Genomic DNA, 18,485 nt, shown 5'->3' on the forward strand with positions numbered 1-18,485 from the left:
AGGTTGTTTGCAGTAATTAAGACTTATTACGCTGTTAAAAATGTACTTACACTGGAATGAACAAGCCCTTATTTTTTCTGGTGTGTTTAGAGGGTATCTATCATGTAAGTACTGCAAGTTCGCGCCGTTCTATGTGTTTCAATGCCGAGTCTCTCGGCAAGATACCGTTATAGCGCAGCTTCTGGAGGAGCAGGGCATCTCGACCAACAACTTTACATGTGTGGTCGCCAGAAGTTGTTGTCCGGTTTACATATTAATAACAGTGAGCACTAATAGCCTCTACGTGATTTTTACCACAAAATTCGGGCCATTAATCATCTATGGTTCGCAAGATAATGAAACCACAATGACACTTATTAAAAGATTTCTTTATTTAGGATATCTTAGATTCCATATGAACAGAATGGGAACAAAATCACAGGTTTTCCCATTTTCAGAATGAGATGAAAGCAGCTGCAAAGAGATAAACATATAGGAGATGAAAACTGCTGTGACCAACTGAAGGTTTGTATAAACTGCAGTTACCAGCAAAAGACAGGGGCTGTTGGCATCAAGGAAGAACAAGTGCTGTATATTATTAAAAAGAGATTTTTGTAACAGGAAATGTGTTCAGCAAAACACAATTAAAAACTGAATGGGAAACAACCTTTCAGATTGCCCTCAGTTACAATGTGTGTTTACTTTACCATCAAATCCCAGATTTGAGAGTTTTGTTCAATTCACCTTTGCAGATCAGTGAAAATGTTGCAACAATTTTCCTCAGGGAATTACATGGGTTTAGTGTAGTCTATGATAGATTAGATTTTATATATTTTTATTTGTTCTTGGGATGTGAGCGACATGGGAAAGGCTATATTTATTGCCCATCCCTAGTTGTCCAAAGATGGTGGCGGTGGGCCTTCTTCTTGAATTGCTGCTGTCCTTGTGGTGATGGTGCTCCCACTATGGTGTTAGACAGGGAATTCCAGGATTCTGACCCAGCGACAATGAAGGAATGGCGATGTATGTCCAGGTCAGGATGGTATGTGACTTGGAGGAAAGCTTGGAGGTGGTGCTTTTTCCACAATATTGCTGCTCCTTTTCTTCTTGGTGGTAAAAGTCTTAGGGAGGGAGGTGCTGTTGAAGTAACCTTGTTGAGTTGCTGCAGTGCATCCTGTAGATTGTAGCCACAGTGCGTTGTTGGGAGAGGAGTAGCTATTGAGTCCTGTGGCAAGGGCACCAATCAAGCAAACTGCTCTGTCCTGGATGGTGTTGAGGTTCCTGATTGTTGTTGTGGCTGCATCCATCCAGACAAGTGGTAAGTATTCCATCACACTTCTGACTTGCGCCTTGTAGATGGTGGAGAGACTTTGAGGGGCCAAAAGATGAGCCGTCTATCGCAGAATACCCAGCCTCGGTATTTGCTGTTGTAACCATAGTGTTTTAAGATTGGTCCAGTTCAGCTTCTGGTCAGTGGTGAACCCAGGATGTTGATGGTGCAGGGACTCGATGATGGTGGTGCCACTTTGGAATCACACTCAGCACAAACTGCCTTCTGCACCAGCATAGAAACCCACACACTGGCTGGAATTTTCAGAGGTATGAGCAGGTGGGTTGAAGGCGTGGGAGGGAAGTGAAAGTTGGAAAAATGTGAACCCCGCCTCCAACCCACTCACTTTGACCTTTCACTCAGGCAGGACCGGGGGTGCGGGTGTGGGCTGCCAACCCACTGCCAAGAGGCGGGTTGGTAATTTACATGTGATAATGAGGCCTGAGGCCTCTACTTCAACCGGCTTTGCAGGTTTAACTGTAGGCGACCGGGGATCCCGGGCTCAGGATTACCGATGGCTGCAATGAGGTGGCCTCTGCCTCGGGGAGCAATGCTTGTGGGCCGGGAGAAGCAGAAGTGCTTCCTCTCGGCCCCCCAAGCTCGCCCACCTTCAGCCAGCACCCCCGGGGTCGGGGATCCGACCCCTCAGGGATCGCGACTCCGATCGGACTCCCCCCAAACCTCTGGGGGATCGGAACCCCACCCCCCCCAACCACACACCGGGCTTAGACCCCCCCCATCCTGCCAACATCCTGGGCCCAGCACTTACCTTGTCCTATGGCCCCCTTCTCCGAGTTCCCTGCACAACTGGAAGCTAGCCTATCAATCAGGTTGACTTCCGGGTGGGGAACCTGCCTTTGACATCGCACACACGCTGTGGAGTTAAAAAAACTCCACAGCGTGCCGGGAAACCCGACCTTCCGGATTTCCCGCTGTCTCCCGCGTCCCCCCCACACTGTGCAGGCGGGACCCAGGAAAATCCAGCCCACTGACTTTCAAGGGTAAGACCTTAACCAATACAACCACTATTATTCAGGGCTTTCTCTTCTCTTCTCATGTTACCAGGCCTAACTAGTCCCCAGACACCAAAACAAATCATTTGTCTCTACCCTTTGATCCATATTTCTTCCAGTACAAGCATAGCCATGCCAGGAAACTTGAATATCAATGCACTCCTCCCACAAGCACAGGACAATAATGTACAATGGCTTCATAAAATATATATACGAATGTACTCTTTTGAGATTTCAATTAAAAAAAAAACTACCTAGACTAATGCCAACAGGTAGTGATGCCTGTATCTGCTCAATGCTGTCTACGCTCATTGTCTCATTCTACCTCACTCTTGGCCATTTTGTCTCTGTTTCTCTGTATTACATAGAATAGAATTAAATAGAATTTACAGCACAGAAACAGGCCATTCGGCCCAACTGGCTTATTCCGGTGTTTATGCTCCACACGAGGCTCTTCCCAATCTATTCACTTCATCGTGCCCTATCAACATATCCTTCTATTCCTTTCTCCCTCATGTATTTATCTAGCTTCCCCTTTAATGCATCTATGCTGTTTACCTCAACCACTCCATGTGGTAGCGAGTTCCACATTCTCACCACACTCCGAGTAAAGAAGTTTCTCCTGGATCCCCAATTGGATTTATTAGTGACTATCTTATATTTATGGCACCTAGTTTTGGGCTCCCCCACAAGTGGAAACATCTTCCTATGTCTACCTTATGAAGCCCCTTCGTTATTTTAAAGATCTCTATCAGGACACCTCTCAGTCTTCTCTATTGTGGAGAAAAGAACACATCTTTCCTGAGAGTTGTACCCTCTCAGTTCTAGTATCATCCTTGTAAATCTTTTTTGCACTTTCTCCAGTGCTTCTAAATCCTTTTTGTCAAAACCCTGGAACTCCCTCCCGAGCAGCACTGTGGGAGTAGCTTCACCACATGGACTGCAGCGGTTCAAGAAGGCGGCTCACCACCACCTTCTCAAGGGCAATTAGGGATGGGCAATAAATGTTGGCCTTGCCAGCGACGCCCACATCCCATAAACGAATTAAAAAAGAGACCAGAACTGAACACAACTGTAATTCCATCAGAGCACAGATCTTTGTTGTCTCATTTCTTTTTGTATACAAATTCTATAAGAGGCTTTCATTGCTGTCATGTATCAGAAATGAACTGTCCATGTTACATATAATCAGTCGATACACGCAGACGCATGCTTGTTAAACTTATCATAGTTGGAACAGCAGCTGCATCGCTATTACAATAATATTTTACATCTGCAGAGCTATTTATATAGAATTAAAATTGAATTTGAATGTGTAACATGAGTTTAGAACCACCAAAATAAATGCAAAACTCAACAGTACCTGCATTGAGATATATTTCAAATCAATTCTTTTTGCTCAATGTACCGATTATTTGACACTGTTACAGATATAATGATGCAGATATAAATAGACAGGAACAATTTATCTTGAATCCTTTCGGGCCTCATCCCAGTTAAAAAAAAAAGCAGGTGAAATGCGATCATTGCTTGGGTATTGGTTTCTATTCCTGATAGCTGGAAAAAAGTAATACAGTGCCTGACTCTCCTTTGTTAGTTTTTTATTCAGAATGTTTATTCCTGTAATAACGCCGGATAATAATTTCTGCATTTATTAATCTTAACAAAGGCCTTTTCTAAAACTTCAAAAATATCTTGGAAGTCCAATGCATTCTTCTCTTTCCCTCCTGTATCTATAGGGCTAGATTTTGTAGGCTGAACTAATCATTGTCTTCTGCCAATTGGCAATCAGCCAGCTCAAGCAAGTTTTTTTTTCTGCTAGATATTTACTTTTCTTCCATTAAAAGCAGCCAGTTCAGGCCTGATGGGCAGGCCCAAACTATACAAAGTGACTGGCTTTATTTTGCTTTCATTCTTTCCATTGTATTTATACAAAAATCAAACAGCTTATGCACCTGTAGGCTGCTGCTTTTATTGCTAGTGTTTGTGTTGCTTCTCTCTTTCATAAGAGTCAGGGTATATGTACTTGACAGTGATCGTGATGCTGAAGGAAAGGATTGCGTGACTGGCTCTGTTTGCATGCAAAACTACTTCAGAATCTGTGAATAATAATGATAGCCACAGCTGCTCCTGTTATTGGAAATGCCAGTGGATGATTCCAATTTGAACTCTTACAGCCATTTGAAGTATCGCAGTTCAAAATATAGTTTTACTAACATGACAGATAGTAGGTTTTTAAAATGCCCCAGAGCATTGAAACAATGTTGTATTATATTAAATCTATCCAGTCCAGCCAGAAACTTTCTTGTATGTATTGTAGAGAATCTAGTTTATGTTTCCCTCAATAAAATGTCAAAGCATTTACTAAAAGCAGGACCAAATGGAAACTTTTGAAATTGCAGTAGTTCTTGTCTAATGGATTGCTTCATTCATTGCAGTAATCAAGAACAAGCTTGTCCATTAAGCTCCAGATTGTGCTCAGTCTATTTTACGAGGTCTACCAATATGTGGTATAATCATAGAAAGAAACAAAAATAAAATGGTACAAACTATATATAAGTGCTTAGTTGTTTGATGTATTTAGTTGTTAATGCAGCCATATCAAAGGCTAGTGATGAACAACAGTAGAACTAAGTTGATTTTATTTTGGATAATGTAAAATATATCTGCCATATATTTTATCATGGCCATGTCTAGGCAACCTGAATTCCTTTTGTGCCTATTGTCATGCTCCTCTGGACTCATTACTCCTTTCTCCCTTTGTTTTTCTTCTTAGCTTCCCTTGGGCCATTCCCTGCCATCACCTCCCTTTCCTGTCACCCAGTCATTCCAACTTTACTTCTCACCTTTGTTCCTCCCAATCCTTACCCCAACCCAACCCTCTCCTCTGTCTTCCTACTCTTCTGCCACCGTCCCAGACTGGAACCCCCTTGGATAACCTCACAGCTACCCTCTCTCAGCGTTCTCCAGAAGGCTCATCGAGTCACCCGTCACAGCCTCCTTACGAGCAGCAACACCCAACTATCCCAACCGACTCGCTCACCAACATCCCTTCCTAGCACTCCCACTGGAGGCTAATCTCACCAACCTCATTCCTGTCTTGCACAGTCCAACGACTACTGGCCCCTTGAACTTTACCAGTGGATCAACAATCACCACTACATTCCCCTCCAGAATTTCCATTCGCTCCAGATCAAGGCTCTTGCCATCCATACCTTATTATGGATTATTGCATTGATATTCTGGCTTTAATGGAAATTTGGCTCATGAGTGGCGACACCTTGCCCCTTACTGAAGCCTTCCCTCCTGGCTATCACTTGCACCACTTGCTTTGCCCAAACAATGGGGTGTTGCCCATATCACCTCTGTAACATCACCCGCCTCCAGCCCTGCCTCAGCCCATCTGCTGCTTAAACTCTCATACATGCCTTTGTCACCTCCAGACACGGCGATCACAATGCTTTTCTGCCCAGCCTCCATCCTCTACCCTCTATAAACTTCAACTCATGCAAAACTCTGCTGCCCATATCCAGTTCCTCACCAAGCCCTGTTCACCAATCACCCCTGTCTTTGCTGACATATATTGGCTCCTGGTCCCCCAATTCTTTTAATTTAAAATTCTCATCCTTGTGTTTAAATCCCTTCACAACCTTGCTCCTTCCTATCTCGACAACCTCCTCCAGCCTTACAACCCCCTCGGATTCTGACTCTGGCATCTTGTTCATCCCCCACTTTCTTTACCCCACCATTGGCAGTTGTGCCTTCAGCTGTCTAGGCTCTATGCTCTGGCATTTCCTTCCTAAATCAGTTCACCTTGCCACCTCCCTCTCCTCCTTTAGATCCCTCCTTAAAATGCACTCTTTGACCCAACTTTTGATCACCCCTTCTAATATTTTCTTTTTTGGCTTAGCATCCATTTTTGTCTGATTATGTCTCTGTGAAGCACATTGGGGCATTCAGTACATTATAGGAACTGCCCAGTTTTCATTTAATGAAAATCAAACGGTTTCTATAACGAGCAGCCGACCCGTCACATCAGTTTTACACCTGGGTGGCTAGTTGAAAACCAACCAAAATGTTATGATGGTTCACCGCCATTTTAAATTACTACCATCACTATTGGAAACAGCTTGGACAGTTAATAACTGTTACAACACTTGCTTATCTTTTCAGCCTCTCCGATATGATGGGATTGCCCCTTTCAAGACTAAAACTACAATAAATTCAACTCTCAACAGAAAAACAATGTATAGTCTACATTTTTTTACTACATAAATGGATACAAGAGAGTTTTTGTAGATTGTGATTTTGTTCTCTTCTGAACAGGACACAGACAGAAGCCTGATGACCAGCCCAAAGTTGGATTATTCTCAGAACGTCTGAGTGAATTGGAACGCCTTCGCCAAACTGCAATGAGAGTGGGTGCCTCAACACAGAGCCCACGTCCTTCTCTTAACCCTGCACCAGCTCCTTTCAGTCCTCAAGCTACATCTCAGATTGCAGGTATGTAGACACATGTGTAAAGTGGGCTGCTCCTTGAGTTGTGATATTCGAAACAATACCTATAGATCTTTTTATTATGAGTAGATTAGTGCCTGTATACTTATCTGGAGTCAGTGCTTATGAATGGAGATTTACCATGCGTATTCAATTGTTTATGGCAGAATATCTGATAAGCATAATACTTTAAAAAAATTATTTCCTGTTTACACCTTTTTTATTCCGACTACTACCTGCGTATCTAAAATAAAAACAGAAATGCTGGAAATACTCAGCAGGCCAGGCAGCACCTGTGGAGAGAGAAACAGAAGTAATGTTTCAGGTCGATGACCTTTCATCAGAACTGGAAAAAGTTAGAGATGTAACAGGTTTTAAGCAAGTGCAGGGGCAGAGAAAGGGGGAGGGGAAGAAAGAACAAAAGGGAAGGTCTGTGATAGGGTGGAAGGCAGGAGAGATTAAAAAACAAAAGGTATGATTGTACAAAGCAAAAGGAGATGATAATGGGACAAGTAAAGAAATAAAAGATGGGTCTAGAAGAAGTGTAAATGGGGATGGGGGCAGAATAATCAACAGCTGCCATCTGGAAAAAAATGGGGGTAGAGGTTATGGTCTCAAATTGTTAAACTCGATGTTGAGTCCAGAAGATTGTAAAGTGTCTAATCGAAAGATGAGGTGCTGTTCCTCGAGCTTATGTTGAGCTTTGTTGAAACAGTGTAAGAGGTCGAGGACAGAGCAGTCAGAGTGGGAGTGGAGCGGAGAATTACAGTGACAGGCAACCGGAAGCTCAGGGTCACGCTTGCGGACTGAACGGAGGTGTTCCGCAAAGCGGCTACCCGCTTCTTCCAGTTCTGACGAAAGGTCATAGACCTGAAACGTTAACTCTGTTTCTCTCTTCACAGATGCTGCCTGACCTGCTGAGTATTTCCAGCATGATCTGTTTTATTTCAGATTTCCAGCATCCGCAGTGTTTTGCTTTTGCTTTTGTACCTGCTTAGCTATACTGATTGTGATTGATGCAATTATAAAAGGATAGATTTGTTGTAGTCTTGTTCATTTTGCATCCACCATTTATTACATTTATTTATTTATTTACTTATTTCCCCAGTCAATCTTCTCTCTCTTCTGAAGGTGTTGACTCATGCTGGGGTACAGTTCCTTCAAGGGTGCTGGTAATCCTCCATTTATCTTGTCCCCTTCTTCATGCATGAGCCAAGAGAGCTAGTCAACCATGACGCTGAGTCCAAATCTAAGAAAGAAAGAACATCCCAGCACAGAAACAGACCATTTGCCTATTAAGTCTGTGCCAGTGTTCTTCTCCGCCTGAGTCACCTCATTTAATCCCACTCTTGTGCTTGCTCCCCATTTACCCTTTCATATTCCTCTTTTCCAACCAACTAATTCTCTTATAAAATAATTCATAGACTCAAAATGGATTGTGACAGATATTTCCACATTCTACCCACTTTCTGTGTAATCCCTTTTTCTAACCTCTCCTTTAATTCTGTTTATGATCATTTTAAGTTTGTGCTCTCTCACTACGTGGCATCTTATCATGTCCCTCACAAAACTTCAAAAGTGCTTCAATAACAACAATTTTCATTTATAAAGCACCTTTAACACAGAAAAACATCCCAAGGCGCTTCACAGAATGACTTTCGTTGTGCAGTCACTGTTGTTATGTAGGTACACACAGTAATCATTACGTGCTCAGCAAGGTCCCACTGACAGAAATTAGGTGAATGACCAGTTAATCTGTTCTTGTTGGTTGATGGTGGAATGCAGGATGTTAAGACAGAGTTCCCAGTTTTTCGTTGAGTAGTGCTGTGGGAGCTAATGCCCAGTTGAATCACCAGTGCAGGCAGGGTTTTTAATTTAATGCCTTATCCAAAGAACACCACTTCCAGCAATGCAGCATTCCCTCAGCACTGCATAGGTCTCAGTCCAGATTATAGGGTCAGTTACTGGAATGAGGCTTGAACTAATAACCTTTTGACTCAGAGGCAAGAGTGCTACTAGCTGAGCTTGACCTAATGCCCACACACCAGCTTCCAGTAGATGGCATTGGTGAGGGATCAGCAGGGGGAACACTGGTTGATGCCTTCTTACCCAAGGTAACTGATATAAATGGTAGAGCTCTAACTATTGCCTTGGCTGAGAGGGTAATGTGGTGCAGGGTTTCATCAAAAGAAGTTTAGAATATAAAAGCAAGGAAGTACTATTGCAGTTATACAGAGAGCTGGTCAGACCTTTTTGGAATATATGGGGGGATTTTGCCCAGCTCTGTTACTAGCACTAATGGTTTGCCCAGTGGGTTTCCCCAAATCTGACATGTTTGGAAGAATAGGAGGACCCACCGAGTGTTGGAGGCAGGTCAGACTACATGAGAGAAGCTCTGTGCTCACTCACCAGTACTTGTGCCTGCAGACAAATGTGGACTTTTGCAGATTATTAGTGCTGGTGGAGGCTCCTCTTCCCAAAGGGAGCCTGGACAGCAGTCCCAGTGGCACCACTAAGATGTGTGGAATGCCTGACTATTGCAATGTTAGATGCTTCCTTGGAAGCACCCCAATCACAGTATGTCAAGATTTCAGTGGCACTGCATGAGAGAAGGCATGCCAGGGTGATCAGCCAGTGTTGCCTGATTGGTAGCACCCACCAATATTCCATTAACCATTTCTGAAGGCTCAGGCATATCCAACTAGCAATGACCCATTAGGCACTGTCTTCTGGGAGGCTGGGTCAGCAGAGAGGCAGATGCAGTCCTACCTTACAACATAGGGCTGGCACATCCAAACACGGTAGCAGTCAGCTGTGGCATGAATCTTGGCTCCCGCTCTTTGTAGACGAGCTGCAATGCAGAACCAGGGGAATGGTACCATGGAGAGGCATGTAAAAAGGATGTAAGAATTTAGCAAAAAAATTCAGGTGGATGCTGTTTCCACTGCTGGTGCACCTTTAAAATGTTCCCCCAACCCGAGTTTCTTTGTACTGTTTGAGCCTTCTCACGATCCGCCTGTCGGGTCTCTTTTGGCCTCATTTGCATATGTCAGAGGGAGAGCCAATGGCGCAGAAGCTGCGAGTTTCCTGGGTTGGCATTGCTAATGCATTCTGGGTAACTTTGACTGAGATTTGTGAAACGCAGCAGCTCAGTGAAGAGTTCCTGACACTGAAGAATCTGGCGATTTTAAATAGAGATTTCTTTGCAGCTGGGAAACGCTTTTTTAAAAACATTTCTTTGCTATTCAGCCTACAGATACCTGGACTTGCATCTCACTGCTTCTCCCAGGGTCAAACCACTGGCAGATTTTCAGTTTGCCCCCCCTCCCCATCCCCCTCTCCCCAGTCAGGGGTTCTCAGTAGAAGGTGTGGCATTCCCTTAGGGCGTTCTCTTTGAGGAGGAGGATCACAGGATAGAGCAAAGGAGACTCAGGTAGCATTTACTGTAACAGGCATCACAGCACATGTCATCATTGAAGTGCTCTTCTGCCAAATAAAGTCTACCTTTGACACCACAGCCTTACTTACCTCCTTCAACCCCACTTATTCTCCTCCTACTATTCCTCCTCCTCCTTATCATCATCATAATCCCCCAGTCTGCTGCCAAAGAGTTCAGGCTGCATTTTGTGATGCTGCACAGAAGTTTCCAGGTAGTTCAGCTGCTTACACCTGTTATACATCGGGTTTACACCAATAACTGCATCAACAGTAATGCAAATGAGCAGACCCAGGAAGCCAGCGTGTAACTTCCTCTGCAGGCCACTGGCAGACACAGTTTTCTTTTAAGGGGCTGCACCAGTGTAACTCATTTTGAGGAAATTCTAGGCCAGTGTTCTAACCCTTTGCACCACCCAATTCTCTCCAAGTGCAAGCTTTTAAACTGCTTTAGATTCTTCCAACAGACCTCACTGATTGTTGCGGTAACACATGGCGGGAATGATGGTCTGGATATTTATTACATTTTTAGAAACCTAAATTTATGTAATTTGGTGACGAGTGATGTATCCAATAGAATTGGATGATGCATCACTAAATCCCCAAATCCTATCATATTCAGTGGGTGTTATTTATGGTTCGCATTCATAGTATAAACTACCTCAATATAACTCTGCTATGGCATGCCCTCTGATGTTGCACACTTTGTTTGTGGTACATACTCTAAAAACATACAAAACATACTTTTTATAACACAAACATCAATAAAGGTCACTTTTTGTACGACTTCTACACATAGCGTAAAAAGCCAGAGAGGATGTAGTTTACTAATAGATATGTATTTTGATAGCATAACTGTTTAAAATGCTTCCCTCGAACCTCTGTCATGTTGGGAGTCAGTGTTGGCTGATGACTCTAGCCACAGGTACAGAGTATCTCATCAGTTCTCTTCAGTGGTTTTTCAAGAGGAAGAACCAGTTATGTGATTTTCCTACCAGCTGACTTCAGAAAGGCATTAACACCCAAGTCATGGAGATGTTTGCCACTCACCTGCCTTTCCACCTCAAGGAGAGAACTTGTAGGAGCAGATGATTGAGGGAAGATGTAAATGAAAAACAATGGAGGTCCCAGGAACTTTGCAATGGGAACATGGAGGGAAAAAATGACATCATACACAGTAATGACCCAAATGACACATTTTACTTGGAGGCATTCCTTTGCAAGCACCATGCAATTAATAGAAGTGATTTCACTTCTACATAAATTCAATTGCTCAAGTGCATATAAATGCAAGGCTATTAAACTCTGTGTGCGTGGCTGATTATTGAGGTAATTGACAGTTAAATCAGAGCTGGCAGCCATTCACTTCTTGCAAAATAAGGAGACGCCAACTACGCCAGCAAGTCTGTCTGAGATTTGTCAGGATCTGACATGCCAAGATATAAATGACAATTTGTTTCCTTCACAACAAAATGCAACAGAAAGTGCATTGACTAAACAAAAAGGATGTGCAAAAGAAATTGCAATTTCCTGTTACAATACTATCACAGATGTGTTATTAGCCTTTCAATTCAAATCAAACCAAACTGAGGTCCAACTTAGGTATTTTATACCTTCCCAAAGGTTCTTATAATGATCATATACTGGATAAGATTCAAACCTAGACTGTAACCTAAACAAAGCAACTCGTTAAAAATAAGGCCAAATCTGGCTAGGGTTGCATTTTCAGTAACATGAACAATGGGACAATATCACACTGCTCGCCTAGTGTAAAACATCACCATCAGGTAAACTTTTATACATTGCAGTGCAGCATTAGATTGGAACGTGTTCTCACTTGCAGGGCTATGATAACACTTACCATCAGAAAGAAAATAGCAACTTTTTTACATTTATGCTACAAATAAAGGTTTCTTCTCAACCTTTACCTCCAGATAATATCACATTTTTTGTGTTTAATATGATGGAAATGCTTGCACAGTTGGGTAGTTGCCAAGAAAATTTAGTAATGAAAAGGTTAAAAAGATAGAGTTGAAACTATTACCAGCCAAATAGCCCAATGCTTATCCCGATAAGTGTTCATATTTGTTTTGGCTGCGCTGTTAGCCGCTATTTTAACTGCCCTCCTTTGCCCCCGTGCCCAACAAGAACAGAGCGTGCAGGGGTTAAAACATAACCGGATCCACGCTGCACACGCCGCATGCCATTTTAACAGGTGCATTTCAGGCAGCGTGTGAGGCCCACGCCACAGGCAGGCGAGTGCCTCATTGAGATTTCAAATGTTGGGGTCTGATAACGTTAATCAGACCCCAATGCTATTTTTACTTTGTGTTGCGAGGTCAGTGCCATTGGGGAGCACGACCAGAAGAGGGCCGAGAAGGTAACTTAGAATCATAGAATCATACAACACAGAAAGGGGCCATTCGGCCCATCGTGCCTGTGCCGGCTCTCTGAAAGAGCTACCAGTTAGTCCCACTCCTCTGCTCATTCCCCATACCCCAGCAAATGTTTCCATTTTAAGTAGAGATCCAGTTCCCTTTTGAAAGCTACTATTCAATCTGCTTCCACCACACTTTCAGGCAGTGTATTCCAGATCATAACAACTCGCTGATCAATAAATTTCTCCTCATCTCCCCTCTGGCTTTTTTGCCAATTATTTTAAATCTGTGTCCGCTGGTTACCGACCCTCCAAATTCATTAAAAAAAAAATTAAGTTTCCTTGTGGGCCAGGAGGAGCAGGAATGTTCCTTTGCTGCTTAACATAAAATGTTACTTAGAAAAACAGAACTCTAGTCTTGAGAGACAGCATGAATTGGGTGTGCTTTATATATGCACTGGTGCACGACGTTATTTGCATACAAGGGAAGGGCACTACCCTGCTAACTTGTTTCAGCCGATCCACACTGGAATTGTTTTACATATTGTGAGATTGTGCACAATCATTATAAAAATACTGCTTCTTTGGACTGAACAGTCTCACACACCCACACACTGTCCAGCAGAACTTTGTTTACCAGTTTGCTGCAGGAGCCTGGACTGCAAGACTAAATGCGACATTTTAAAACAAAGTTATCCAATTTTTGCAAATATGGGGGCAGATTTTCCTCTGGGTCCTTTCAACGGTGCAATTTCAGTGCTTGCGTGACTTTCGCCTGCCCCAAGTCTCTGCCCTGATGCCAACCAATAAACCGAGGTCAGGGCCACGGACATGATTTTGGTGGGTTCACAGCAATGTTTCTGCAGCTGCGAGTTGTCCACCTCGGGTGGTGGAGAGGAAATAGCCTGTGGTGTCTCCTGCAGCATAGCATGGCTGGTAGCCCAGGCAGAAGACCCCAATAAAATATGTAATAAAAAGTGTTAATCCTCTCATCTTGCCCAGTGCATTCAATCACTCTTGAATCAGTTGCACCAGGCATAGCATCCCTTTAAAATTTACACCTCTTTCCTTCGCTCATGCACTGCCGTTCCTAGTACCAAATTTTGCTCTGTCGCAAAGGATGAGAAATATGTTTGATTATGTTTTCCGTCGTTTGCATTCCATTGCAATCTGTCTGGCCAATGTACACCCACATCACTTGCATGGAAAATTAAGGCAATTGCATCAGGTGACAAGAAGCCAACAAAATAGCTCCTTGCCCAATTTACCTCCCACACCTGCTGCAGTTAATGCCGGGTAGTCAGTGTAACTGCAGAGGATCTGAGGGTAACAGTGCTACAGTGTTTTTTTTACAATTTCACTCCTTGGGTTAAGAAAAATAACTTCTGTATACTGTTAATTCATTTTATCTTTTGATATCTACGCACCAAATATCAAGCCTCTGAGTCCGATCTCTGTGCATGGTTTACCTTTAAATGAAACAATGACTGAACAACTAACACCCACTAGTGAGACTAGACTATTTAAGAAGTGACTGTGGTCGGGTTAGCTCTTAAAGTGTTGTTTCTTAACAGAACAATGTAGTTGTACTATACCGGGCTATGTCTCCCATTGAACAGTTAGATTCCAGTGGCATTCTTTTCAGTGTCTCTGTTGTAGCTAGGAGTTGCTCTTTATAACAGATACTCTAAGAAAAATATGCACTGGAATCCACTTGGTCACAGTCAGCTGACAGTACTCACTATAGGTCACTATAGACTTTTCAGTCGCTCTATGTATTAAGCGTGTAAATGGTGTAAGCTTCAAATAGAACAAGAAAGGATTTTTGCACATAAGCTGTCTGACGGCATACTGAACCTGTGGGTTACACAATGTGCATCTTTTAACCTGCCCATTGATAACCATTAAAGATTCTCTGAGTCGGGGCAAAAAGAAAGACATCTGGTCCTGTGTTCTACCGTCCCACATATATAGAAGAGTTCACATTTTAGCTCATATTTCATTCGGGTTGCCAACTCTGGTTGGACGTGTTCCTGAAAGTTTCATCACGTGACCTCCAACCGCCCTGCCCTGTTAAACTGCTGATTTTTTTTTTAACATTCTCCAATATTTTTATAACAAATAAATAAAAATGAAAAATACACAATATTTTATGCTCCTATGATTTTTCTCCTGGCTTGTCGCATCAGTGCCCTGGAGATTAATCCTTAATTCCTAGAGACTCCAGGGCATTACGGGAGGGTAGGCAATCCTATATTTAATTGATATTAGGGACTGAACCTAGTAACCACCAGCTAATGCGGATGTGACAATATCCACATTCAGCTGAAATTTGTGTGAGGGAGAGTGACTGGATGATTTGTTGCTGGTTACTGAGCACTGTTGAGGACATTGTTACACAGTTGAGGACACCTTTTGTCATGTGACCTAATATTCCAGTATTCTTGCCAGGATGTTTCAGGTCCTGTTTGATTCGCTGAGTTCCTATTACTTACCGTGTCAACACTTTGTTAGCCACTGCTGTGATTCCTCTGCAGTGGTAAACTAAAAGGAAATGGGGAAACTGTGGCAGGTTACAGCGTGAGAATTCAGCCCCTGGTTTGATAGCTCTGACTCATAAATACAAGAAATTCTCTGCTTCCTTGAGCTTGTTTTTTCTGAAATGTATTCTATGCGTTGTGCTAAAACTTCTAAATCTGCTCAGCCATTCATTTATTTCTGTAATGAGTAACACAGATAAAACGAATCCTGCAATACAAACACTAGAGGTATAGCAAAGATGCCCTTTTTTTGTCTATTTACAATCTAGGAACTACGTGTCAAATGTTGTTCGATAACGCTCCTGTGAAGTACTTTGGGAGGTTTTTCCTCCTAAAGGCGTTTTGTTGTTGTTGTGTTCAATGGCTACAACTTGTAATTACGTGTCTGATGCCTGCAGCATGCTTCTGAAAACAATCAGAGCATTTTTGCAAAAGAATACAATATTAGTGTAATATTTTCAGAAAATGGTTTTATCGGTATTAATTAAAAACTAGAGTGCCTTGGAACGAAGTATGGCAGAGCTGTGGCATACTGTCAGCAAGGGATAATGGCTATTTGTTTAACTTCTTCCTTTACAATATAATCGTTTTTCTTAAAATTCAGGTTCCATTTTGTAAGCTTTGCAAGAGAGGAGAGTGCTTTATAAGACTGTTTAGTAGATTTGAATGCAGAATAAGGCCTACAAAAGTGATACAGACTCTTTTTTTCTGGCAAGTTAACAGAAGAGAAAAAAAAAGATTGACTGATTCCTCTGTTTACAGACCCCAGGCAGGCCCAGTCGTCACCACCGTGGCCATATGATCAGTCCTACCCACCCTATCTGAGTCAGATGACTTCACCTTCCATACATTCCACAACCCCTCTCTCCTCCGCCCGTGCCACAGGGCTTCCTGCAATCACTGCTGATGTGCCAAGACGACTTTCAGGTAGACACAATCTCAGGAGTAAACCTCCTGTGTATTTAACATTTTGAAGAAGATGTGGAGTGGGGGGAAGGGGAAGGGTTGGTGGGAATTGAAATCTTTGACACAGTTACTGGCATCCCTACAGGAAGAAATTATTACTTCGTTCGCTTGAAATACTGTTTGATAACTTATCTTAAACCCAGATAGCTTGTTTACATTTTCCTTCCTTACTGTTGAATAGTGTTTGCTCCAAGATATTGGGCCTTTTTCATAATACAGAGATGGTATCCCTTTGCCAACTTATCTGGGGTGGCTGTAATTAAACTGTAAAACAATTTTGAAACTGTTCCTTAGAATTATATTCTGTGCAATGTGGTGAAAATCCTCAGTGGGTTATAGTTGTTTCCTATTGGATTTACTTCATAATTTCTGATTAATAAAGGGAGTATTTTCACAAAGCTATTTTTAAACTTCTTTTACAAAGAGATCAACATTGTAATTTCAGAATATCCTTTTGAGAAATTGGGGATGAATTTCTGCAGGAATTCTCCCACTGATCAACTGTAACATGTTGAAGACCTGTGGAAACCCCAGAAAAACGGCATAAACAGCATTTAGGCCATTTTCTGGAGTATCCATGCGTTGAGTGCAGCCAGTGCCCATGAGATGTGTATTAAAAGTAGCTTATTATCTGTAAACCGTTGATGCTACATTGCATATTCTGCTTATATGCTGTTATCCTTACATGATAAAAACACATTTGTTGCTTCAAGTATGTTTACTGCTCATCCGTGCTTTTCTTACTTCCAGATTCAATTATTCCAATGCTTTCCTGGCCAGCCTCCCATCTTCTACCCTCCATAAATGTGAGCTCATCCAAAACTGTGCTGCACATATCCTAATCCGCAGCAAGTCCCACTCACCCATCACCCCAGTGCTCGCTGACCTTCATTGGCCCCCAGTCCACAATGCCTCAATTTTAAAATTCTCAACCTCATGTTGAAATCACTCTACGGATTTGCTATTGGATCTAGTAACCTGGAATGAACCAGAACAGATAAGAGAAGTAAAAGTAGGGGAACATCTAGGCAATAGTGACCATAATATAATACGCTTTAAGATAATAACTGAGAAGGACATAAGTATGACCAAGACCAGAGTAATAGATTAGAGAAAAGCCAATTTTGAAGGGCTGAGAATAGAACTTGGGAAAATAAAATGGACAACAATATTGGCAAACAATGATATAGAACATCAATGGGAAACATTTAAAACGGTGTTCAACGGAGTCCAGGAAAAATATATTCCGCTTAAAAAAAACTAAACACTAATGAGACACCATGGATGAATAAAGCCATAAGGGAAAAATTGAGGGTAAGGAAAGAGGCATACATTAAGTACATGAACAGCGGGGGAGAGCATGATAAGGGAGAATATGAAGAGATTAGGAGCAAAGTAAAAAAAAACTATTAGGAAGGCAAAGAGGAACTATGAAAGAGGATAAAATCTCTGGTCCAGACGGATTACATCCATGCATTTTAAAAGAATCTACGGAAGAGATAGCAGAGGCATTACTACACATATTTAATAATTCGTTAGAAAAAGGTGTAGTGCCAGAGAACTGGTGGATAGGTAATGTAATACCAATATTTCAGAAGGGAGATAGAACATGTCCAGGGAACTATAGACCAGTCAGCTTAATATCGGTGGTAGGAAAAGTAATGGAATGCCCACTAAAGGAGAAAATAGAAGAACATCTAGAAACCAAAAACCAGAAAACAAAAATATAATAATGAATAGCATGGATTTCAAAAGGGAATGTCTTGCTTGACCAACATCATTGAATTTTTTGAAGAGGTAACAGAGAGAGTAGACAAGGGTAGTGCAATTGATGTAATATATCTAGATTTCTGATAGGCCTTTGATAAGGTACCACATAATAGACTAATGAATAAGGTCAGAGAATGCAGAGTTGGGATAAGAGCAGAACAGAAGCTAGCTGACTTCAAGACAGAAAGCAGAGAGTACGGGTAAACGGTAGCTATCCACAGTGGCAGAAGGTGGGTAGTGGGGTTCCACAAGTATCAGTGCTGGGACCACAATTGTTCACAATTTACATTAACGACTTTGGAATCAAAAACACAATTTTTAAATTTGTAGATGACACAAAATTGGGGGGGATAGTCAGTGCTGAGGAGGACTGCAACAAATTACAAGAAAACATTAATAAACTTGCAGAATGGGTATATATTTGGCAAATTAATTTCAACACAGATAAATGTGAGGTATTACATTTTGGTAGGAAGAATGGGGGGGTCACTTACTACTTGGAGGGTGCGAGTCTAGGTGGGGTAGAGGAGCAAAGGGATCTCGGAGTACAAATACACAAATCACTAAAACTAGTGACA

At 42.2% G+C, this 18,485-nt stretch overlaps 1 protein-coding gene across 1 annotated transcript in view; it reads left to right on the plus strand.

Annotated features, from left to right (window-relative positions):
* runx2a (RUNX family transcription factor 2a) overlaps positions 1-18,485 on the plus strand; it is a 217,351-nt gene that overhangs the window by 168,220 nt on the left and 30,646 nt on the right. The window contains exons 6-7 of the mRNA XM_085997065.1: positions 6,649-6,825; positions 15,934-16,098. Coding sequence (XP_085853191.1) covers positions 6,649-6,825; positions 15,934-16,098 — 342 coding nt within the window. The remainder of the gene's footprint in view (positions 1-6,648; positions 6,826-15,933; positions 16,099-18,485) is intronic.

This window comes from Somniosus microcephalus, chromosome 9, assembly GCF_052327205.1.
Source record: "Somniosus microcephalus isolate GS21.2 chromosome 9, FLI_Smic_1.0, whole genome shotgun sequence".
NCBI lineage: Eukaryota > Metazoa > Chordata > Chondrichthyes > Squaliformes > Somniosidae > Somniosus > Somniosus microcephalus.